The sequence below is a fragment of the Ascaphus truei genome, chromosome 5, assembly GCF_040206685.1.
Source record: "Ascaphus truei isolate aAscTru1 chromosome 5, aAscTru1.hap1, whole genome shotgun sequence".
NCBI lineage: Eukaryota > Metazoa > Chordata > Amphibia > Anura > Ascaphidae > Ascaphus > Ascaphus truei.
The window spans coordinates 154,400,594-154,425,738 of record NC_134487.1 but is presented as its reverse complement, the minus strand read 5'-3'; the positions used below and the strand labels follow the sequence as shown (position 1 = coordinate 154,425,738).

Genomic DNA, 25,145 nt, shown 5'->3' with positions numbered 1-25,145 from the left:
ATTTCACGAAAAATTAAAAATTGTTATTGTGATGTGCACCAAAAATGTATTGTGAATGTTACCAAAAAACAACAGTGTATTGTGAATGTCAAAAAACAACAGTGTATTGTGAATGCCAAAAAACAACAGTGTATTGTGAATGTGAATGTGTTTCTTCCTCTACATGTATCATTGCCACACTGATGAGACGAGCCTGGAGGGAGTCACACAGTATACAGCATCCACCTGGGGTGGCAGCCCAATCTGCCAACTGCATATATACCACTAACATCTTGTGAGTAGATAGACCGGTAGAGCCAAGATATTGACACCTGATTGGATTTTAGTCTCAACGTCTGCACTTAAATTTGCACTGTTTTTTGTTTCCTTATTTCCCCATATTTTGCTCCTCTTGGATTGTCTGAATTACACCAAAAATGTACCCTTCTGAATGATCTTGTGACTATCACGGGCTCATTCAATCTGTTATAATCATTGATTTACGTATTGCTTTTCTTTTTCCTAAATCAATGCCACTTCCTCCTTTGTTCTGTCCGTTTTGCAGCTTGTAGTCTTTAATGAATAGCTCCCATAGTGTGAATCCCGGCCTCCGTTCAGTTTACAAGGCTCTTTTATACAAGCTCTCAATGCTTAGAAGAAATGTCCTATGATGATATGAGAGAGGGCACAAGTTACAGTTTAGGTGTCACCACAAAAATAGTGGTGGAGTTCAAGCCATTTTTTTTTTACCTCTGCGTCATTGCTATTTCTGGAATTAGGAGCCAATTTATTTAGGTGCTAGTCGTTCGCTGCTGGTCTTAAAATTTGATGATGTCTTAGATTAGTCCCAATGGCCTCGTGTAATTGTAACATGTTTCTCAATTATACGTTAATATTAATTGCATCAGCGCATGTCCTTTTAAAAATTTGACTTTTGGAAAATGTGATCAATCTGTGACAACAGCTTAGCAGAAGGAAGCTTCAGCCTGTGGTTTGATCATTGTAGGGATAGCTGTTCTAATGTGTATTTTAGGCCCTTAGATCAGCATGAATAAACTTCACACTGTGGAGTGTTAGGTGCGGGTGTATCTTATCAGGCACAGGAAATCAATTCACTCTAACCCTATGTATTGTATTGTATGTCTTTTTATAGCGCCATAAATGTACATAGCGCTTCACAGTAGTAATACATGTGGTAATAAAATAAATAACAGATAATATAAATAACAGATCATGGGAATAAGTGCTTTAGACATAAAAGTAACATTAAGGAAGAGGAGTCCCTGCCCCGAGGAGCTTACAGTCTAATTGGTAGGCAGGGAGAACGTACAGAGACAGTAGGAGGGAGTTCTGTTAAGTGCGTCTGCAGGGGGCCAAGCTTTATGTATCATGTGTTCAGAATATCCACAGTGCTATTCATATGCTTCTTTAAGCAAGTGTGTCTTAAGGTGGGTCTTAAAGGTGGATAGAGAGGGTGCTAGTCGGGTACTGAGGGGGAGAGCATTCCAGAGGTGTGGGGCAGTCAGTGAAAAAGGTTTAAGGCGTGAGAGGGCTTTAGATACAAAGGGGGTAGAAAGAAGACATCCTTGAGAAGAACGCAAGAGTCTGGATGGTGCATAACGAGAAATTAGGGCTGAGATGTAAGGAGGGGCAGAAGAGTGTAAAGCTTTAAAAGTGAGTAGAAGAATGGAGTGTGAGATGAGGGATTTGATTGGAAGCCAGGAGAGGAATTTCAGGAGGGGAGATGCTGACAGATCTAGGAAAGAGTAGAGTGATTCTGGCAGCAGCATATAGGATAGATTGTAGGGGAGACAGGTGAGAGGCAGGAAGGCCAGACAGCAGGAGGTTACAGTAATCAAGACGAGAGAATGAGGGCCTGAGTCAGAGTTTTAGCAGTCGAGCAACAGAGGAAAGGGCGTATCTTTGTTATATTGCGGAGGAAAAAGCGTCAGGTTTTAGAAATGTTTTGAATGTGAGGGGCGAATGTGAGAGAGGAGTCGAGTGTGACCCCTAGGCAGTGTGCTTGGGCTACTGGGTGAATGATCGTAGTTCCAACAGTAGTGTGGAAGGCGGTAGTAGGGCCAGGTTTGGGAGGAAGTATGAGGAGCTCTGTTTTAGCCATGTTGAGTTTCAGTCGGCGGAGGGCCATCCAGGATGATATAGCAGAGAGACATTCAGAAACTTTGGTTTGTAAAGCAGGTGTAAGGTTGGGTGTTGAAAAGTATATTTGTGTGTCGTCATCATAGAGGTGATAATTAAACCCAAAAGATGTTATTAGGTCACCTAGAGAGAGTGTGTACAGAGAAAAGAGAAGAGGTCCCAGGACAGAGCCATGGGGTACCCCCAAAGAGAGATCAATAGAGGAGGAGGAGGTGTTACCAGAAGAGACACTGAAAGTACGATGGGAGAGGTAGGATGAGATCCAGAATAGAGCTTTGTTTCGAATACCAAGATTATGGAGAATGTGAAGGAGAAGAGGATGGTCCACGGTGTCAAATGCTGCAGAGAGGTCGAGTAATATGAGCAGAGTGTAATGACCTCTGTCTTTGGCAGCATGGAGGTCGTCAGTTATTTTAGTGAGGGCTGTTTCAGTGGAGTGAGCAGTGCGGAAGCCAGATTGTAGAGGGTCTAGGAGAGAATAGGTGTTGAGAAAATGGAGCAAGCGAGAGAATACAAGACGTTCAAGGAGTTTAGAGGCAAAAGGCAGGAGGGAGACAGGTCGATAGTTAGAAAGACAGGTAGGGTCAAGCTTGCTGTTTTTGAGTAATGGCATGACTGTTGCATGTTTGAAGGAGGATGGAAAGGTTCCAGAGCAGAGGGAGGAGTTAAAAAATATGTGTGAGCGTAGGGATTATAGTAGGAGCAAGAGGTTTTAGGAGATGGGAGGGATTGGGGTCAAGAGGGCAAGTGGTAGAGGGAGAAGAGGCGATCAACAGCGACACATCCTCCTCTGAGACAGTGGAAAAAGAGTCAAGGAAGGCAGGAGGAGAGTTAGGAAGAGGTGTAGGATGGGAGGAAGAAACAGAGGGGATGTTCTGACGTGTGGATTCCACCTTTTCCTTAAAATAGTCAGCAAAGTCCTGAGCGGAGACAGAGGAAGGAGAGGCAGCTGAGGGTGGTTTGAGTAGAGTATCAAAGACAGAGAACAGCCGGCGTGGGTTAGACTTGTGCATGTTGATTAGTGAAGAAAAGTAGGCTTGTTTAGCTAGTGAGAGGGCAGAGTTGAAACAGTATAGCATAAATTTGTAGTGAAGGAAGTTTGCGAGAGTATGAGATTTCCCTTCTTATCCAGGATCTTGGTTTATAATCAGGAACAGCAAGCAATGCCAGGTAGTGTCTCTGGCACTTACAGCCATGGCACCAGAAAATGTATAGTGCAAATGCTGGGCTCTTATTGTATAGTCTCATTTGGTACCTACCGTAGTTAAGAAGGGTCTACATTGGCTACTAATAAGGCTTGTGCTTACATGTGTGTACGGCTTTGTTGAGGTCATTTAAATAAGTTGGGAATAGACATGCCTCTCTTATCCTCCTGTCGCACCATTATATAAAGGACCCCCTCCTAAACTATCTTGTGCCTTTCTTTGTCCAATTCTAAATGGGGCAAACCAGCCATTTGCACCCATGCAATGAGTTTGAGCTGTGACCGCCAAAATGTAAAATGTCCTTGTTGCATAGGTATTTTTTCTGTCCTGGAAACTTCTTGTTCACAGCACAGATTTATTTATTTATAAAATGCTTTACCAGGAAATAATACACTGAGAGAGTTACCTCTCGTTTTCATGTATGTCCTGGGGATAGAGTTAAGATGACAAATAATACATAGTTACAAATACAGTTACATAAGTGAACAGGGTTATACATTATATACAAGACATTGCATGCACAGTTAAAGATGATATATATTATCGGCATATGTAACAGTTACAGTCCAGATTAAAATGTGAGACAGCTTTAGTTTTGAAAGAACTTAGACTGGTGGCGGCTGTGAGAGTCTCCGGTAGGTTGTTTCAGTTTTGGGATGCATGGTAAGAGGAGGAGGAGGAGCGGCCGGATACTTTGTTGAGCCTTGGGACCATGAACAGTCTTTTGTAGTCAGATCTGAGATACAGTAAGTGCTGCATGTGGTATGGGTGAGGAGCTTGTTCAGATACACGGGTAGCTTTCCCAGAAAGTATTTGAAGGCAAGTCAGGAAAGATGAACTTTGCGCATAGACTCAAGTGATGATCAATCTAGTTTTTTGAGCATTTCGCTGTGATGTGTGTTGTAGTTGCATTGGCGAACAAAACAGCATATTGAATTGTAGAGGGTATCAAGTTTTCTACGGTGGGTTTGAGGTGTCGAGCCGTATACTATGTCCCCATAGTCGATAATTGGCATTCGCATCTCCTGTGCAATACGCTTTCTGAATAGCAGGCTTAGGGAGGATTTGTTCCTGTAAAGTACACCTAGTTTGGCATAGGTTTTGGATGTCAGGGTATCAATGTGAGTCCCAAATGTTAAATGGGAGTCAAACCATATGCCCAAGTATTTAAAGCTAGTAACAGGATTTAGGGTGGTATTAACGTTGGTTCTGATCTGGAGCTCAGTCACTGTAAGCTTTAAAAATGTAGCCTTGGACCCAAATACCATTGTTACAGCCTTGTCCGTGTTTAAAAACAGTTTTATTTTGGGAAATCCAATTTTCAAGTCTCAAAAAGTCAGATTGAAGTATGTGTTCAAGGTCGGATAGGCTATGGCTGTGTGCATATAAGATTGTGCCATCTGCATATACGTGTATTGAAGCTCCCTTACAAGCTGTAGAAAGATCATTGATGAACACTGAGAAGAGTAGGGGCCCCAGAACAGAGCCGTGCGGGACACCACAGGTGATATCCATGGGGTTGGAGATAGAGCCTGAGATAGACACATGTTGGGACCTACCTGAAAGGTGGGAATGGAACCAGTTTAAAACATGCTTCCCTATTCCAGAGCACTGGAGTTTAAGCAAGATAACATGATCAACAGTATCAAAAGCCTTTGCAAAATCTAGGAATATTGCACCAGTGAGATGTTCCATTCTACACTGGATTTCATTGCAAACTTTTAGTAGGGAATTACCGTGGAATATTTGGGGCGAAAGACAGATTGGAATTGGCTTGGGAAATTTGTCTTAGTAATCGCTTAATTGGGAGTGAACACATTTTTCCATGACTTTGGATAGTAATGGGAGAAGAGAGATTGGCCTGTAGTTTGAGACGGTTGTCCCCACTTTTGAAGACTGGGACAACTCTGGCAGTTTTCCAGGTCTTAGGGATATGGCCGAAGACAAAATAGAGTTGACTATGGAAGCAATTTGGGTTGGCAATGGCTGGGGCACCAAGTCTTAGGAACTTAGATTGCAGTAGGTCAGGTCCACATTGACTGCTTAGTTTTATTTGAGGAGCGCTTGTGTAATCTCCTCTTCAGATACTGGGACAAATTGAAAATTTTGAGCAGTGTTGGGAGGGGGTGGGGCTATAGGGGTACTCTCAGAATGAGGTTCATATTTGTGGTTTGGGTTGGGTTTCGCTAATAAGTTAGTAGCACACCCCACAAAGTAATCATTGAATGCAATATCCTCTTTAGTGATATTACTTGGTTGTTGATGGCCAGAAGGCTGGAATATATTGTGAATAACCTTCCAGAAGTTAGCTGGATTTGATGTATTCTGGCAAAGAGTAATGGAGTAATATTGTGCTTTTGCATGCCTTGTTTGCCTTGTGCACATGTTCCTCATGCATCTGTAGTGATTGAGATCCTTGGTAGTGCCAGTTACTTTGTAGCTTTCCCACAATGCATCCCTGAAATGGTAGAGCGCTATAAGGTAAGTTGTAACCCACAGTAGGTGGGTCCCCCATACGGGCCCCCCATACTCTTATTCTGCGTAGTGGAGCATGGGTATCGCAGAGTTTTAAGAACTCTGATTGGAAATAGTTACGCGCAGAATCCGGGTCGGGAATTATGTTGATTCTGTACCACGGGCAGTAAGGTCATCCAGAAACTGTTGTGGGTTAAAGTTTCTAAATGTTCTAGTGAGGAGAACTTTAGGGCTTAATTGGGGTGGTTTAATTTTCCTTACACAGTACACTATTGCAGCGTTGCTCAATCTTTCTTTCCTCTTCGTGTCCCCCCCCCCCCCCTCCTGCTTCCCTCCCTGCTTGCGCCCCTCCATCACTTACCTCCTCTCTGGCTCCTGGCATAAAATGACGTCGCGGTGTCATGTTGCCATGCCACCGTGACGTCACATGACCCTGCGGTGTCATTTGACGCCGCGTCGCCGAAGAGAAGGTAAGTTAGTTGCAGAGTCCTCACGCGATCCCCCGGCATTAATTTAAATGCCTTGGGGGAAGAGCACAGGACCCCTGCAACCGCCCGCGCCCCCCCCCCTGAAGAATTTTGCACCCCCCCAGTTTGCGCACCGCTGCACTATTGCATGAACACTGAAAATGTCAGGAAGGATGCTAGGACTAGAGGAGAGAATGCAGTCTAACAAGGAATGGTTGTGAGATTTCAGGTTTGTCCGTGTGGGTTGGGAAATTAGTTGTGTTAGGTTAAATGACTTGAGTTGTATCTGGATTTTGTGGTTTTTAGGGTCGAGCCAATTGTAGTTGAAATCCCCAAGAACTAGCGCTCAATCTTCTTATTCAGAGAGGAAATGGAGCCAAGAAACTGGGTGATATCAGTTGTTAGATTTCAGTTAGATATCGGATAGAACAGTTGTTTTTGTCAGTGCAGTATAAATGGCTGTTTGTGTTACCATTTTTATCAAAGGGAACTATCTACTTTAAAAATAAAATAAAAAAAACCTTTTTGAAGAAACGTTGATGTGACATAGAATATTTGGGCGAATACACTGACCTGCTTTCTAACTACTCATTAGTACAACATCACAGTCGCTGGAGAGTGGTGTGAACCTGTAGTGACAGTGATATGTGTGTTATATTCCATGATTATTATTGCTCTGATATGGATTTAAGCTTTTGATTCCTGGGTTGAAGTAAACCTTAAAAAGATGTGTATCCGGGGGCGTGTCCAGGACGTCGGTGAAGATGGCTGTGTGAGAGGAGAGCTCCACAGACCCTCGTAAATAACCCTAATTAGAAGAGCTTTTTCCCCAAAACAAGTGACTAAAAAATGATCCCCCTAGTCCACTGAACATCGAGGCATGGCTAGCAAACCGAAAGCCCAACCGACCCAAGGGGTTTCGAGGTTTTTCTCCCCCACGCATCGGGGCTCCGATGCGGGAGATAAGAGCCAAGATGGCGCCGTGCCAACCAGCGCACGCGGCCCCAAGCAACCAGCACCAGGCCGGGACCGGCCGGAGGACAGTGCGGGTCGAGAGGAGGGAGTAACCCGAGAATACATGGAGGACTTAATGACCTCGATGCTTGAAAAACTGCACACATCACTGCAAGCTGATTTAAAAGCTGCAGTAACAGAACTAAAACAAGATATTACAGGCCTCACAGAGCGCACAACAGCACTGGAGCATAAGATGGATGAAGCCCTGCAGTTGCAAGCAGCAGCAGAGGATGACATTTTCCGGTTAGGAATGGAGGTCAACTGTCTAAAAGATAGCCTAGAAGACCAAGAGAATCGGCAAAACATATGGATCTGCGGTGTCCCTGAAACGGTCCTCCCTGGCCAGCTCAAGACCTACCTTATGGAGTTTTTCAATACAATCTGTGCCGAACTGGACGACAGGGACCTCGAAATGGACAGAGCGCATCGCGCGCTGGGACCGACATCGAAAGCCCCCAGTCGCAGGAGGGATGTGATCGTCCGCATGCACAGATATGCCACCAAAGAAAAATTCATGGATGCCTGCCGAGAAAGAGAACCCATCAACTTCAAAGAGGAATCCATACAAGTGTACAGTGATTTATCCAAAATCATAATTAACCGCCGTAAAGAGCTACGACCTATAACGCTCCTACTACGGGACAATGCTATAAAATGTAAATGGGGGTTCCCATTCAAATTAGTGGCGAATAAAATTGGAAAGTACCTCAGTATCAGGCACCCTGAAGAGATGGCGCAGTTCGCCCGAGTGCCGGGCCGGACCCCCCCCCCCCCCTGCTTTGAGTGCAGAGACATCCCAGTCCCAAAGAGCAGAGGCTGAAGAAGCTCCCATCAGAACTTCAAAAAGGATAGCAGAGCTGCAACAACAGGAAAATAAATAAATAAAGGTTCAGTGCTTCATTGTTACCTGTTATACCCATTTACCGTTTAGCCCTGTTGGCTATGGAGACACCAGGAACCGGAGAGATGCCAATCAATGAATCCATATGTCCCCACTTGAAGGAGCCGAATCGCAGGCACCGATCAACAGACCCGAGAGCTGGATTTACCCATGCGGAGGTTAACAGGATCTACCAGCCAAGCCGAGCATCCAAACGGACGACGCTGTGGACTACGTCGAGGAGGTGAGTGACCAAGGAGACCGTGTCCCCCACCCCTCCCATATTTCTGCCTTCCCCTGGAGTGCCGATCTGCCTGCGGAGAGGAGGCGAGAGGAGATAAGCCTTTGAAGTGACCAGACGCTGCCCGCTAATGAAGGAAGGGGGAGCGCTCCCTGACGGGATGACGGGGTGGGGACTAGGAAAACTCCCTATTAGTCCAGATGAGAGGCTCCAGGCCCGAGACCCGCATCAATAGGAGACATGGACGCTAGAGGAATCCCCCGGAGTTAACCCCCCCCGCACGGCAGATACGCGGCTACCCGAGACAGGACAACCGGCAGCCTGAGATCTCCAAAGGTTTTACAAGGGCATGTTCGAGCCCCAACAAATCACCAGAGTTGCAAGTAACAACAAGTTATGACTTTATTGTCTAGCTCAAGTTCCACTGAGCACAGTTAATTGTAGAATAGCCATACTGAACTCTAGCATAAACTAGTCACACTTATTAGACAGTTTTTCTATTCACTGTTCTACGGAGCAAGAAATGCTCCCCATCACTCACCCCCCCCTTCCTCCTTCCCCCCTCCTCTCCTTCCCCCTCCCCCCCTCCCTCCCAAAAGGTTCCGTCAAGAGCTATACCAATCCAGTGACAATATGCAGCTCTCGATGCATATACTAATGAAAAATAAGATCTGAAGCAACCCTGGTGCAATATACAGTTTGTTATGTGGTCTGCCGAAATATAAGCTCCTCGTTGTACAAACTGCTCCCCATCGCTACCCCCTCCCCCCCCTTTAAAAGGTTTTGCTAAGGTTTAAGCTTGTTATCAGTTGAGATATAGGACTCACAGTAGATATGGCTGTAACACTAATCCCTGCCCCCCCCCCCCTCTCTATAAGATCTTAACGAATCTAATGTCAGTTATACTGCAAGGCACAGTTACCACCGAAAGAGTTGTTCTATAAACTGTTCCCTACTACTCATCCCCCCCCCCGCAAAAAAAAGGCGGGGGTTTTAATAAGGTATAAGCTTGTTCTGACATGATGCATAGAACTCACTGTAGACACTGAAGCAATGCCAACCCCTGTCTCCCCCCCCCCCTCCTTCCCATAGGATCTTAACAATTTTTAATATCAATTGTGCTGCGAAACATAGACACTACTAAATGCTCTGCTGTATAAACTGATCCCCACTGCCCCCCCCCTCCACCCCTCCCTCAAACGGATTTACTAGGTTTAAGCTCGTTATGATAGGATGTATAGAGCTCTCATAGAAAGCACTGCTATATAATCTGTCCCATACTGTATCCCCCCCCCCCACACTTCAGCACACCACTTTCCTTTCATGTATATTGTTCACATTGTACCCAGCTGTCCCCCCCCCCCCCATCTCTCAAAAGGATCTCCCAAATGGTCCAACCAGTACTGATATATCACATAGTTTTAGATGCAGGGATTGCAATCCCAGTTAACTATGATGTAACGCCCAGTTCTGGCGATAGATATTGTTATAACAGTTAGTTATTTTGTTATGCACAGTCTTCGCTGCAGGTACTGTCATGCCAAAGAGTTATGCTATAGACAACAACCCACACTGCAGAGCTTGTTGTACAATAAGGTTCCCTAGCCCCCCCTCCCTATCTCTCCTCCTCCCTACCTCCCTCTCCTCCCCCTCTCCCTTTTTTGCCCCCTCCCCCCTCCCTCTTTACCCCACTCTCCTCCCCGCCCTCCTCCCTCCCCCCCACCACCACCTCCTCCCCCCTGAAGAGATAATATTAAAAAACCTACACGACAATATAAATGAAAAGGGGAAAAGTATCAGCTAAATGTATTAGAGGGTCTGGACCCCTCTGATACCCACCGGCCGCCGTCGAACCCACCCCCTGGCAACATTTTGTTAAGGTCTAATGGTCGACCTAATTTCTACTACTCTCCATCTGCTGGTTCTGTCCCAGCAGATCTTTATCCTATCCTCCTCTCCTCCCTCTTCCCCCCCTCCTACTCCTCCTTGGCCCGCCAGACCTGACTCGCGCAAAACCTACATCCACCCTATGTGTTTGCTGGGGCAAAACTTGGCCTCTAAACTACCGACTCAAGACCTCCCCAGTGGGAAAGGCGAGGTCCTATGGTTTTACATAACAAAAAGACCGAATGGCTAACCCAACCACAATCAAAATAATCTCCCTAAATGTAAAAGGCCTACAAAATAACAGAAAGAGGAGGTTGGCTCTCCAAGATATGAAAAGATCAGGGGATGATATCATATTCCTGCAGGAGACCCACTTCACATCCCAAGACCCACCAAATTTATTTAAAAAAGTGTTCCCAGTGAGCTTTTTTGCTTCATTTAGTAGTAAGAAAAGAGGAGTAGCAATTTTACTCCGACAGGGAACACCATTCAAGCATGACAAAACAAGAGTGGACCCAGAGCGTAGATTTTTAGTGGTATACGGCTCACTTGCTGGCTCGGCAATTGCCCTGATCAACATATACGTCCCCAACGAGAACCAAACAGAATTCCTAAAAAAAGTTCTCGAGGGTGTTGACTCTGGATATCTGTCATCGGTTTTGGTCGGAGGCGACCTAAATATGGTTCTGAACCCCACCGAGGACAAATCATCCGCAATAGGCCGCCCCCATACAACCCACTCCCAACAAATTGGGAAAAGGTTCAGGGGGATAAGCAACGATTTCTCATTGGTGGACATCTGGAGGTCCCAACATCAGGGCCAACGAGACTACACCTTTTACTCAGCACCTCACCAGACCTATTCTCGTATAGACTACTTTCTGGTAACCAAGAATGTTCTCGAGGCCGCCTCTAAATCAGATATCGGCCCAATTACCTGGTCGGATCATGCCCCTATCACCTTAACCCACTCCGTCCCATTTGTAAAATTAAATTCCTACTCCTGGAGGTTAAATGACTCCTTATTGAACCATCCTGAGATTGAGAAAGAGATCAAAACATCACTTAAAGACTACTTTTTCTTTAACTCAGGATCAGTCACTTCCCCAGCAATCCTATGGGAGGCCCATAAGGCAGCAATCAGAGGCAAATTCATCTCTATTGCATCCCATAGGAAAAATGTAAAACTAAAATTGATCAAAGATCTCACAGACAATATTGTCACACTTGAGCAATCACATAAAGCTAACCCATCAAAGAAAATCTACAAAACATTAACCGCAGCCAGATTAAAACTAAAACAGGCCCAACTAGAAGACGTAGAAAAAGCCCTCAAGTGGACAAATCAACAATATTATGACAAAGGCAACAAGGCCGACAGACACTTGGCTAGCAGACTAAGAGGAATACAGAAAAGATCCCAAATAACAGCGATCAAAAATAGGTTTGGTGAGATACAATATAGCGACAAAAAAATAGCAGCAGAATTTACTAAATTCTACACCAAATGATATAACCTAAGAACCCAAAAGGGACATCCCGAACCAAAGCATCTGAGTCCATAAAAAAATATCTAGACAACTGCCACCTTCCCACATTAACAGAGGAGGAAAATGCAATACTTAATGCTGAGATATCAAAAGAAGAATTGGAAGAGGCAGTAAAAGTGCTGAAGGTGTCTAAGTCCCCAGGCCCTGATGGGTTCACCAATGTTTACTACAAGAGATTTTTACCAATATTATCCACGCATCTATTAAAAATGTTTAACTTTTTCATGGAAGGGAACCCAATCCCTACCTCAATGTCTCTGGCCAATTTAGCTATTATACATCTCCCTCCTAAACAATGACCTCAAATTATATAGTAAAATTCTAGCAAATAGTTTGAATCCTATTTTACCCAGACGTATAAATATAGATCAAGTTGGGTTTGTCGCGGGCAGGCAAGCCTCAGACAACACCTGTAAGATAATCAATATAGTAGACCACGTATACTTTACAGGAACCAAAGCAATACTGCTAAGCCTAGATGCAGAGAAGACGTTCGATAGAATTGACTGGTTATTTTTAGATAACACCCTTCGAAAATTCGGCTTCAAAGACACATATCTAGAGGGTGTCCGTAGACTTTACCAAGATCCATCAGCGATGGTGAAATTCCCAGGGGGCAACCTACAGCGATTCAATATTAAAAACGGCACAAGACAAGGATGCCCCCTATCCCCACTGACCATAGAACCCCTGGCATCAAAAATTCGAGATAACGTTGACATCCAAGCGATAGAAATTGGAAATAAACAATACAAGATATCTCTATTCGCAGATGATATAATTCTAACTCTATCCAAACCCCAAATTTCCCTCCCTAATCTCCAAAAAGAACTCCTGGACTTTGGTAAAATTTCAGGATATAAAATCAATAGCGACAAATCTGAAGCCTTAAACTTAAATCTGCTAGGGCCAGAGATGAAATTACTTAAACTAAATTTTAATTATCGTTGGAGTTCCTCATATATTAAATATTTGGGAGTAAATGTATCAAGGAACTACCAGTCCCTATACCAACACAATTACCCAGCTCTATTCCGGAAAATTAAAAATGACCTAGACAAATGGGAAGGTTACCAAATATCATCGATCGGGAGAATGATCTCGGTCAAAATGATACTCCCCAGATTGTTATATTATTTCCAGACTCTCCTGGTCCACATCCCTGGCTCAGAATTGAAAAGTATTCAGAAACAAATATTTCATTTTATTTGGCAGGGTAAAAAACCCAGGACCGCTAGGTCAGTTCTACTCTCATCTAGGGGGAGAGGAGGCCTTGGAGTCCCAGACATCATAAGATATTACCAAGCCACTCAGCTGCGACAGGCAGTGGTATGGAATGCCGCTCCAGACCAATATTGCTGGTTAGATGTAGAATCACAATACGCCGGCACACCTTCTCTGCCAGCTTGCCTTTGGTCCCTGAACAAGGGAGATAACACAAACTAGTAAATTTAAATTAGGACCGATGAGGCACACGTGGGAGATTTGGACGAAATCCAAATTTAAATATAAGCTCACAACCACTAACTCCCAACTCATTCCAATTTTCAAAAACCCTAAATTTCCTCCTGGTTGTGAACTCAGACAATTCGACCAATTTAAATCAAAAAATATCAGGGCAGTCGCTGACCTACTGAGTCTAGGACAGTTCCTAAACTACCAAAGATTAAAAAATAAATATGAAATTCCAGAACTAAACGCATTCAAATACCTCCAGATTCGACACTTTATTCAAAACCTATCCCCAACATTAGAATTTCCCCCTCTCACTAATTTTGAAAGGCTGTGTAGGAACACCGCTCATCAAAAAGGTCTTGGAACGCAAATATACGCCGAAATGGAGAAGTCGGCAGACACCCCTACCCATGACTATATGCTCAAATGGGCAGCTGAATTGAATATAGTTATAGAGAGAGAGTATTGGGAAAGTATATGGGAATCTGCTTCAGTAACTTCCATATGTACCACAACTAAGGAAAACATTTATAAAATACTGTTCCACTGGTATCTTACCCCAGTCAGATTAAGACAAATCTACCCTCTGGCCTCCGATCTATGCTGGAGAGGCTGGTGGTCATGCCCAGAGATTCAAAAATATTGGCTAACCATACAAACTATAATAAAAGAGGTCACAGACCTCACAATACCCATAGACCTGCTGACCTACTTATTGGCCAGTGTGTAGTGACTTAAAGTGAAAAAAGGCGCTAACTCCTTAAATAAACAATAAAACAATGAGTGCAAATTACAAGTGCAATTACCAACATGTGCTCAATATTCAACCAAATTGAAAGCAAATTTACATAACCCTGCTCAAACCCTCTGGTGGAACCTGTTTCATGGGTTCCAAGAAGAAAGATATATTTCAGACAGTCCAGGAGGAGCATATATGGGAAACAAAAACAAAAGAGTGCAAAATTTAAGTGCAGACGTTTGGACAAAGAGATATTGGATGTGATGAAATCTTGGCTCTACTGGTATATCTACTCACAAGATGTTCGTGGTAATAAATGCAGTTAGCAGATAGGGCTGCTACCCAATAGGATGGAATGGTGTGTGGGGTTCCCTCCAGGCACGTCTCGTCAGTAAGGCGATGGTATATGTAGAGGAGAGAAACAGCACTACATAGCGCAATCTGATATAAAATACTTTATGTAAAAGGTAAGTATATAAAATGTGCACTTACAATGTGCTAAGTTAAAACACGCATTGGTCACAATAAATGTGAATTAAGTGGGTACTCCGCAGTTCTCACTCTGTGTTTTGGACCAGTGAGGGACTCGTAGCTTCACCATCTACAGAGCCGTGACGTCACACGCACCGGAGGACACACAGAGAGGAGTTGGAATCCCGAAGTGCAGGCGAAGGAGCTCTGGAGCAACGAGGGGAGGCGGTGAGAGCTGCGGACTGTCTGAAATACTACTTATTGGCCAGGCCAATGGAAAATATTGACCGGCCAATAAGAAAATTAATCTCCTTCATTTTCACAGCGGCTAGATGTGCAGTGGCCGCCTCATGGAAGAAGGTATCACCCCCCCACCCCCTAAGCAAACAGTAAAGAAAAGGATCCATGAAGTAATGCTAATGGAAAAACTCTCAGCCTTTCTGAAAAGAACCACAGCGTCCTTTTACAAAGTTTGGGAACCATGGCTGACCCAACCAACAGGGTAGAAACCCCCATACATAAAAGGAAGATGACCTGGCGGACGGAATAGGAGGTCGAGAACCGTGTGTCCCCCCCTTTACTCTTTCCCCTCCCCCTTTCTTCTTCTTTCTCCCTCGCCTGCCCTTTTCAGTCCAACAAAAAGATCGGAGGCCTGGTGGGGCTCTCAATGTGAAATACAAAAAAAAAACCTGTATTAGGCTAAGGTATATCTATATGTATGTATAATGTATAAATGCCTAATAATAAAATTTGAAATAAAAAAAAGATGTGTATCCTCCAGGTCACAATGTGTACTTATGTGGCCCATTTTGTCTGTCACGGTTGGTTTTTATGATTTATAGACTGCTACACTGGTAACCTGTGGATGTTGGTGTACTACAGCCTTTCCAGCATCTGGATACGTGTATAGCAGATTCCAGTCGTATGAATCGCTGCTCTCTCACACTCACCCTGTGGAATATTACATTCTACGTTGTCTGTGTGTGTTATATTAAGGGTGCAGGTCCACACACGTTTGATAATGTTTTGCTATGCAGTAGTTGCTGCCTTTTCTTCTGTTGATCTCAGAATTGAAACAGAGTCCTTCCTCTACCTTTCATGCCAGGAGGAGAGAGCCAGTGGCGTTTGAACTCTGTAATAGTGATCCCAGCAGAAACTGTCTGTTGTAATCAGCGATTCTCCCTACTCGACTCAAAATAGCAGTTTCACCTATCTCTTCTTGCCACTTACATGAACTAGAGCAGGGGTGGCCAACTTCAATCCTCAAGGGCCACAAACAGGTTAGATATTAGGGATATCCCTGCTTCAGCACAGGTGGCTCTATCAGTGGCTCAACGCAAAGGCAAAGAAAAAGCAGGCACTGTTTCTCAGGGAAAAAGCAAAAAAATTGAATAAAGTCAAGGAGAGCGTTTGCCCTAAAAAAATAATTATTTAATGGAACCAGCAAACAAATACAGCTACATTACGGGGTACAAAAGACCCCCACCAACGCGTTTCAAGCGTGAGCTATTTATCAAGGTGACTAGCTAATGTACTCACCAGTCAGCTTGAATACCCTTAAAACGTGCTGTCGTCCATTCGCAGTTCACTTCCTGAAACTCCTCTTTGCCTTTGCCTTTGCGTTTATCTCTATCAGAAAAAACGGATGCACACCCCCCCATTGGAAGAGGAAGGTTTCATATCTACAAGGACAACATCCACTCTAAAAGTGAGTTATTTTCATCACTGGCATACACTCCATTATGATGCTTTATGTTGGGACACTTTTATTCATTGTGTGGCCCCTTACTACAGTGCTTGTGGGGGTCCTAGCCCACTAGTCAGATTACAATGGAGAAGTGATTCATGTTGGATTGTTGATTACTTATTGATTACCTAGGGGTTTCATCTCAGAAAATCATATGGAATATTGAATATTATAGTTTTTTTGCAAAAAATATTTTGAGGCTTCTTTTAGAGCACCACACATTTCCATTTTTCTATCAGTGGCTCAGTCAAAAGTTACTCAGAAAACGTAGAACTTCACCACCTTCATGTTTCATTACCGTTCTTCTAACTCAGTGGTAGGCAACCCCAGGCCTCAGGTGCCAAAAACAGACCAGGTTTTAGGAACTATTATTATTAGCGTTTATTTGTAAATCGCCAGCTTATTCCATAGCGCGGTATATTGAGGGTTCAGAGTGCCATCAATTGCATGAACAGAATAACATACAATAAGGACAAACAAGCGCAAACAGATACAGGAGGTGATGAGGGCGCTGCTCATGAGGCTATCCCTGCTTTAGCACAGGTGGCTCAATCAAAAGATCTGAGCCAGCGATTGAGCCATCTGTGCTGAAGCAGGGAAAGCGGTAAAACCTGGCCTGTTGCTGGCACTTTACTGGAGTTGATACCCCCTGTACTAAATCATAATGCTTTCATCCTTCGTTTTCCTTTTTGAGGTGGGGGGGGGGGGGTAATAAGAATACCCCCTAAGTATATCTGTATCTTTCCGAATGCCACTTAAAAATGTTTTCTGTGATCGCTAGTGTAGCAATCTCACGCGTCCGATCTGTCCTCAGATGTCCTGAAACGGATGAGGCAATTCTCCTCCTCCTTCCATTGGGTAGTGGCTACAGCTGTGGGAGGACTGTGGTCATGGTCACCCGTAGAAGTGCGCAGTATAGGTGTGCTGTTTATAGCGAACGTCATAAGGGCCGCCAGTGCTTGCGATGCCTCCTGGGTTTCCTGACACGGCAGGAGCTGGGGAACGGTTGCTGCCAGGATGGTGGTTTTCGAGCACTTTTGAACTGTATCCCTAATCTTCACTCTGTGCTTCCTCCTGTCCCTCATTTGCCTGGCATTCAAGTATCTCTTGAAGATGGAAAGCATTAGATAATAAAGAATATACATGAATAAGTGATTTGATCTTCAGTTCAGTTAGTAGCTAAGTGCTCTCTGTTTAAATGCCCGGGCTGATGAATAAGACATGAGACCGTGCATCAGTGCTGCGGAGAGAGGGAGGGAGTTAGGTTACCATTTTTCTAGAAACTTTTTCTTTACAAGTAGTATACAATTACAATGAACTGTTTATATTCCTGAATAGAAGCACAAATAAAAGCAGGTTTTACCATTCGAAACGCCTACAAATTCATTGTAATTTATCGCTGAAACTATACAATACAAATGAACACACATTTATTCCGGAAAAAAAAATTCTGATGGGAATTATTCATTTAATCATTTATAAGAATTTTACATACTTTTTTTTTTTTTTAATGCCATTTTTTTGTACAGGATACGTGTATCCCTCTCTGCCTGGCTCCCTGGGGAGGTCACATTGGTATTGTTGTGTATTGAACATCCGCTTAATTACAGCATACATTTACTTTGTCTCGGGTTGCTGACTGTGGTCAGCTGGGCGATGGAAAAGATAGGCGCCAGGAGTTTTTCCAGTACAACGTCAATCTTTATTCATGTTCCCAGGTCTGGGAACACCTCATTTCCACATTCAATAAGATTGACATGGTGGTACATTGTTTCATCCATACTGTTATCACTGTTAACATAGTTCTTCTTGGGGTGCCCTCTCAACACTCCTGGGAAATAAGTGCACTTGTTACTGAGAGAACTAATTGTATTGGACTAGGCACCATTTGTTTTGCTGTCTTAGTACTACCCATGTGATCCTGCTATTTCGGGCCCTCTCTCAGATCTTGTTCTGGGGAGGTTATTATCACCCTCCTTTCCATGCAGGAAACTGCCATTTTCTCAGGGACTATATACTCTGTACATGAGCCCTATCTATGTAGCTATCTGTGGCATGTCTGCACTCCATCTCTCTGACCTGCATATATCTATTGATCATGTAGTAGCGATCTTAACGGTTCAGGCACTGTTCCTAACTAAAACATAATAAACAGGGGGGCATAATCTCTCATTTTACTAAGGGAATTTTTCCCTTGCCTCTACTCCCTGAGACTCCTGCTCTCCTCTCCTTCTGGAACCTAATCTCCCAGAACCTTTCCCCTCTCCTTTATATCTCCTGTGACGCAGGACCCCTTTGTCACCACAGGGTGGAGCCTGACATCTCCTTCTATTAACCCCTGGTAACACACACTAGTGACCTCACAGGGAGGGGGGGGTGGGGGGGGAGGGAGGAGAGAGTTACATAAGGAAATACCAAAGCAGCAGGGTAACAGGCCCATAATGTAACATGTCCAAACTTTTTCTTGTTTATGAAACCTATGACATGTTTGAAACGGTTATTCCTCACATTTAGTTTTAGTGCAAGGTTATCAATTTCTGTGACAATGTGAGAGGTAGAGAAAATAGTTGTGAGCACAGCAGGTTCAAGTCACTAAGAATATTGGACTACTACAAGGGCGGAACTAGCTCCCTCCTCGCCATGCTCTTCCCCTCACTCTCCCTCCTCACCATGCTCTTCCCCTCACTCTCCCTCCTCACCATGCTCTTCCCCTCACGCTCCCTCCTCACCATGCTCTTCCCCTCACTCTCCCTCCTCACCATGCTCTTCCCCTCACTCTCCCTCCTCACCATGCTCTTCCCCTCACTCTCCCTCCTCACCATGCTCTTCCCCTCACTCTCCCTCCTCACCATGCTCTTCCCCTCACGCTCCCTCCTCACCATGCTCTTCCCCTCACTCTCCCTCCTCGCCATGCTCTTCCCCTCACACTCCCTCCTCACCATGCTCTTCCCCTCACGCTCCCTCCTCGCCATGCTCTTCCCCTTACGCTCCCTCCTCGCCATGCTCTTCCCCTCACTCTCCCTCCTCACCATGCTCTTCCCCTTACGCTCCCTCCTCGCCATGCTCTTCCCCTCACTCTCCCTCCTCACCATGCTCTTCCCCTCACTCTCCCTCCTCACCATGCTCTTCCCCTCACGCTCCCTCCTCACCATGCTCTTCCCCTCACTCTCCCTCCTCGCCATGCTCTTCCCCTCACACTCCCTCCTCACCATGCTCTTCCCCTCACGCTCCCTCCTCGCCATGCTCTTCCCCTTACGCTCCCTCCTCGCCATGCTCTTCCCCTCACTCTCCCTCCTCACCATGCTCTTCCCCTCACGCTCCCTCCTCGCCATGCTCTTCCCCCCATGCTCCCTCCTCGCCATGCTCTTCCCCTCACGCTCCCTCCTCGCCATGCTCTTCCCCCCAAGCTCCCTCCTCGCCATGCTCTTCCCCTCACGCTCCCTCCTCGCCATGCTCTTCCCCTCACGCTCCCTCCTCGTCATGCTCTTCCTCTCACGCTCCCTCCTCGCCATGCTCTTCCCCTCACGCTCCCTCCTCGCCATGCTCTTCCCCTCACGCTCCCTCCTCGCCATGCTCTTCCCCTCACGCTCCCTCCTCGCCATGCTCTTCCCCTCACGCTCCCTCCTCGTCATGCTCTTCCTCTCACGCTCCCTCCTCGCCATGCTCTTCCCCTCACGCTCCCTCCTCGCCATGCTCTCTCCTCACGATCCCTCCTCGCCATGCTCTTCCGCACACGCTCCCTCCTCGCCATGCTCTTCCCCTCACGCTCCCTCCTCGCCATGCTCTTCCCCTCACGCTCCCTCCTCGCCATGCTCTTCCCCTCACGCTCCCTCCTCGCCATGCTCTTCCGCACACGCTCCCTCCTCGCCATGCTCTCTCCTCACGATCCCTCCTCGCCATGCTCTTCCGCACACGCTCCCTCCTCGCCATGCTCTTCCCCTCACGCTCCCTCCTCGCCATGCTCTTCCCCTCACGCTCCCTCCTCGCCATGCTCTTCTCCCCAAGCTCCCTCCTCGCCATGCTCTTCCCCTCACGCTCCCTCCTCGCCATGCTCTTCCCCTCACGCTCCCTCCTCGTCATGCTCTTCCTCTCACGCTCCCTCCTCGCCATGCTCTTCCCCTCACGCTCCCTCCTCGCCATGCTCTTCCCCTCACGCTCCCTCCTCGCCATGCTCTTCCCCTCACGCTCCCTCCTCGCCATGCTCTTCCCCTCACGCTCCCTCCTCGTCATGCTCTTCCTCTCACGCTCCCTCCTCGCCATGCTCTTCCCCTCACGCTCCCTCCTCGCCATGCTCTCTCCTCACGATCCCTCCTCGCCATGCTCTTCCGCACACGCTCCCTCCTCGCCATGCTCTTCCCCTCACGCTCCCTCCTCGCCATGCTCTTCCCCTCACGCTCCCTCCTCGCCATGCTCTTCCCCTCACGCTCCCTCCTCGCCATGCTCTTCCGCACACGCTCCCTCCTCGCCATGCTCTTCCCCTCACGCTCCCTCCTCGCCATGCTCTTCCGCACACGCTCCCTCCTCGCCATGCTCTTCCCCTCACGCTCTCTCCTCGCCATGCTCTTCCCCTCACGCTCCCTCCTCGCCATGCTCTTCCGCACAAGCTCCCTCCTCGCCATGCTCTTCCGCACACGCTCCCTCCTCGCCATGCTCTTCCCCTCACGCTCCCTTCCGCGTCATGCTCTCCCACACACGCTCCCTTCCGCGCCATGCTCTCCCACAGACGCTCCCTTCCGCGCCATGCTCTCCCACAGACGCTCCCTTCCGCGCCATGCTCTCCCACACACGCTCCCTCCGCACCATGCTCTCCCACACCCGTTCCCTCCGCACCATGCTCTCCCACACACGCTCCCTTCCGCGCCATGCTCTCCCACACACGCTCCCTTCCGCGCCATGCTCTCCCACACACGCTCCCTTCCGCGCCATGCTCTCCCACACACGCTCCCTTCCGCGCCATGCTCTCCCACTCACGCTCCCTTCCGCGCCATGCTCTCCCACACACGCTCCCTTCCGCGCCATGCTCTCCCACACACGCTCCCTTCCGCGCCATGCTCTCCCACACACGCTCCCTTCCGCGCCATGCTCTCCCACACACGCTCCCTTCCGCGCCATGCTCTCCCACACACGCTCCCTTCCGCGCCATGCTTTCCCACACACGCTCCCTTCCGCGCCATGCTTTCCCACACACGCTCCCTTCTGCGCCATGCTCTCCCACACACGCTCCCTTCCGCGCCATGCTCTCTTACACACGCTCCCTTCCGCGCCATGCTCTCCCACACACGCTCCCTTCCGCGCCATGCTCTCCCACACACGCTCCCTCCGCGCCATGCTCTCCCACACACGCTCCCTCCGCGCCATGCTCTCCCACACACGCTCCCTCCGCGCCATGCTCTCCCACACACGCTCCCTCCGCGCCATGCTCTCCCACACACGCTCCCTTCCGCGCCATGCTCTCCCACACACGCTCCCTTCCGCGCCATGCTCTCCCACACACGCTCCCTTCCGCGCCATGCTCTCCCACACACGTTCCCTCCGCCCCATGCTCTCCCACACACGTTCCCTCCGCACCATGCTCTCCCACACACGCTCCCTCCTCGCCATGCCCTTCCCCACACTCTCCCGTCGTACCATGCCCTGGACACTAGCTGTGCTATATCCTCCCAAAATGCTCCTCGCCATGCCCAACACGCTTCCTCCTCGCAATGCCCTCCACCACATGCTCCCTCCGCAACATGCCCTCCCCCACACACGCTCCCTCTGCGCCATGCCCTCCCCCACACAGGCTCCCTCCACGCCATGTCCTCAACACCGGCTCCGTGCTATGTGGTCCCCGATGCGCTTATTCCTTGCAATGCTCTCCCTCCTTGCAATGACCTCCCTCCTTGCAATGCTCTCCCTCCTTGCAATGCTCTCCCTCCTTGCAATCCCCTTCCCCACATGCTCTCTCCGCACCATTGACTTAGTGGTGGGTTTTTAGTGACATTCTCCACAGGAAATATCAACGTGGATTAACTCTGTTTTTAGCTTGTCTAAGCCCTCGGATGAGCAGTGCCCAGTATTAGGTTACAGGCAGCTTTGACCTGAGTGTGCAGGTGTGGTCAAAGTCTTCCTTGAATAGTACATTCATTGAACATTAGACCCAGTAAGGAAAGCGCCCGATAAGATAATAGGTATGCAGCAGGTAGAATATCAAGGGCCGGAATAGCTTACAATCACATTGTTGATACCCGAGGGCTGAGGCACATGGGGGGGGGTTCTGTTACCTGTCTGACGTCATATATGTTTTGAATCACAATATGTTACAGCGACTCCTTCCTTCAGTGTGCAAATATGTGTATGGTTACAATCCCTTTTTTGTTTAATTTTTATTTTGACACGTAAATACTTTTTGTAGTTGCAGAATGAAGAGGAGCCTGGAGAAAGTCCCCAGGCTGGAACAGACGCCCCTCCTCCATACAGCAGCCTCACTGGGGAGAATGCAGGTACATGAGTTGTTGCTCTAAAGCCTGGCACATGAGTCTGCTTGTTCCAGTTAACCCTGTTTCAGGGTAAGCTGATCCAAGAAGGCAGCAAAGAATGGTGCATGCATTGGAAATTAATGCTTAGACATTATGGGCTCTCCACTAGGTCCTGAGGCCCTTCAATTACACACATTATAGATAATCATATTGCGGTGCTCACAGCTGGGTTTTGGGCTCAGAGCTGTGTGTGTTTGTGTGTGTGTGTGTGTGTGTGTGTGTGTGTGCGCGCGCTCACAGCTCAAACCAACTCAGCTGCGCAGTTCAGACTTCCTTGTGAGTTCAACTTTTGTTAGCCATAGTAATCAGACATTTGGCCTTTGTCAAGGGAGTGTGACTTGCCGTTAAAAGCACGAAGAAAAAGGCCACCAATACATTTTCTAAGTGCTATGCATTCAGCATTATTCATTTCCTACTAATAGATGTATTTCACCAATTTATAAGAACCTCTAATTCAGTGATTCACAACCTTTTTTGTTTGGAGGAACCCTTGAAGTGTTTCGAAAAATCTCGGGGAACCCCTATCTGGCTGACACATATTAGGCCGCGCTTATAGTGCTGGCGACGTCGCGACAAAACAAATATATTGACGCTGTCGCGTGCTCTTATAGTAGGAGGGACAGGACGGCGCGATCGCTGGAATCACTTCAATTTGATTTTTCCAGCAACCGCAGCGTGACGTCAGCGTCGCCGGCACTATAAGCGCGGCCTTAGGTTAATTTCACACCTCACGAGCCCCCTCTATTGCCTACCCTCTACCCATGTATTTCTCTCTCCCCTCCGTCTCACTCACTCTCCTCCCCTCCCCTGCGTCTCACTCTTACTCCCTCTTTTCCTCACTCACTCCCCCCTCTCTCCTCTCACTCGCCCCTACCTTCCGTCAATTACCCCACTTACTCAATCCCCCCCACAAAATACATACCAAAAAACCCCACCCCGCAATTCATAATAAAAATACCCGCCCCCGCCAATACATATTAAAAATGCCCCCGCCAATACATATTAAAAAGACCCTCGTCGCCCCAATACATTTTTAAAAGACCCCTACCCCTCCCCCCAATACATATTTTAAAAAATCAGTCCGCACGGGTAAAATCATCATCATATCTCACCCAGCACCCATCATCATCCTCATATCTCCCCCAGCACCCTTCATCATCCGCATATATGTCCCCATCACCCATCATCATCCTCATATCTCCCTCAGCACCCTTCATCATCATCATCATCATCATCCTCATATCTCCCCCAGCACCCTTCAACTTCACCCTCATGTACCCACCCCCCTGCATCTCACATCACCCTCATATATCCCCCCTGCATCTCCCTTCTCACTCATATGATCCCCCCTGCATCTCCCATCTCCCTCATATCACCCTCCCTGCATCTCCCATCCCCCTCATATAACCCCCTGCATCTCCCTCATATCCCCCCCCCCCTGCTTCTCCCATCTCCCTTTCTCCCCCCATACCTCAGGCGGCGGAGGCGTGCAGGATGCGGCTGCGGGCAGGAAGCGGCGGTTGCGAGGACTGCACGCGCTCGCTAGCAGCGTGGCTGTGAGCGGGCTCTGGGGGGGGGGGAGAGCAGGGGGGAGTTGGGAGGGAGAGCCGGGGGATGGTGGAGAGCCAGGAAAGATGCTGCGGGTGGCTAGGCGGAACCCCTGGGACGGCTCCCCGGAGCGGCAGGATTCTGCGGAACCCTGGTTGAGAATCACTGCTCTAATTGAACAGACTCTCTCAAGCAGTGCGGTTTCATAACACAACTTCTAGCACTGGAAGACGCCACAAAACTTATTCATTTGAAAGAGCCCCAAAGGTGTCTATTGAACTAGCACTGCTTGGTAAACATGAGCTATTATGTTCCCCTGGTTTACAGGGGCAAATTACTGTGAACCGAGTCCTCACTGCGTTAAGACGACAGAGCGAGTGCTCCAGGAGGACATCCACATTCAGAAAACGTGGCAAAGGCTTAAAAAAAATAAAAATAATGCTGCTTTTAATGTACATTTTTTATGTGCTCGTGTTTAATCCTCCCTTTTGGTTAATCAATATGCCTTTACCCCAGCCTCACTCTCGCGGGCCAATGGGAAACCACAACGTCATCAAAATGAGATTGCAGCAACCTATTGGATGTCCCTGGCAGGCATTTTTTATTTTAGCATATTTCTATGGGTACCCTGAAAATGCATGTCGGCAGTGTAGGAACATACACATATTTCCTCGCAGCCAAGCAAGGGAGCAGTTCCTGCTCAGAACGCACTGCGAACGAGATTTTGGATGTAAATTCCAAATCGGCAGTTACCATCATTCTACATTAACTTTAAAAATGTATTTTAAAATACTAGCTTACAGGTC

The 25,145-nt window shown here is 47.2% G+C and overlaps 1 protein-coding gene across 2 annotated transcripts in view; it reads left to right on the top strand.

Moving 5' to 3' along the window:
* Positions 1 to 25,145, top strand: part of NDFIP1 (Nedd4 family interacting protein 1) — a 97,421-nt gene that overhangs the window by 34,666 nt on the left and 37,610 nt on the right. For both annotated transcript variants that reach the window (XM_075601070.1, XM_075601071.1), the window contains exon 2: positions 22,668 to 22,755. In XM_075601070.1, the coding sequence (XP_075457185.1) occupies positions 22,668 to 22,755 (88 nt within the window). The remainder of the gene's footprint in view (positions 1 to 22,667; positions 22,756 to 25,145) is intronic.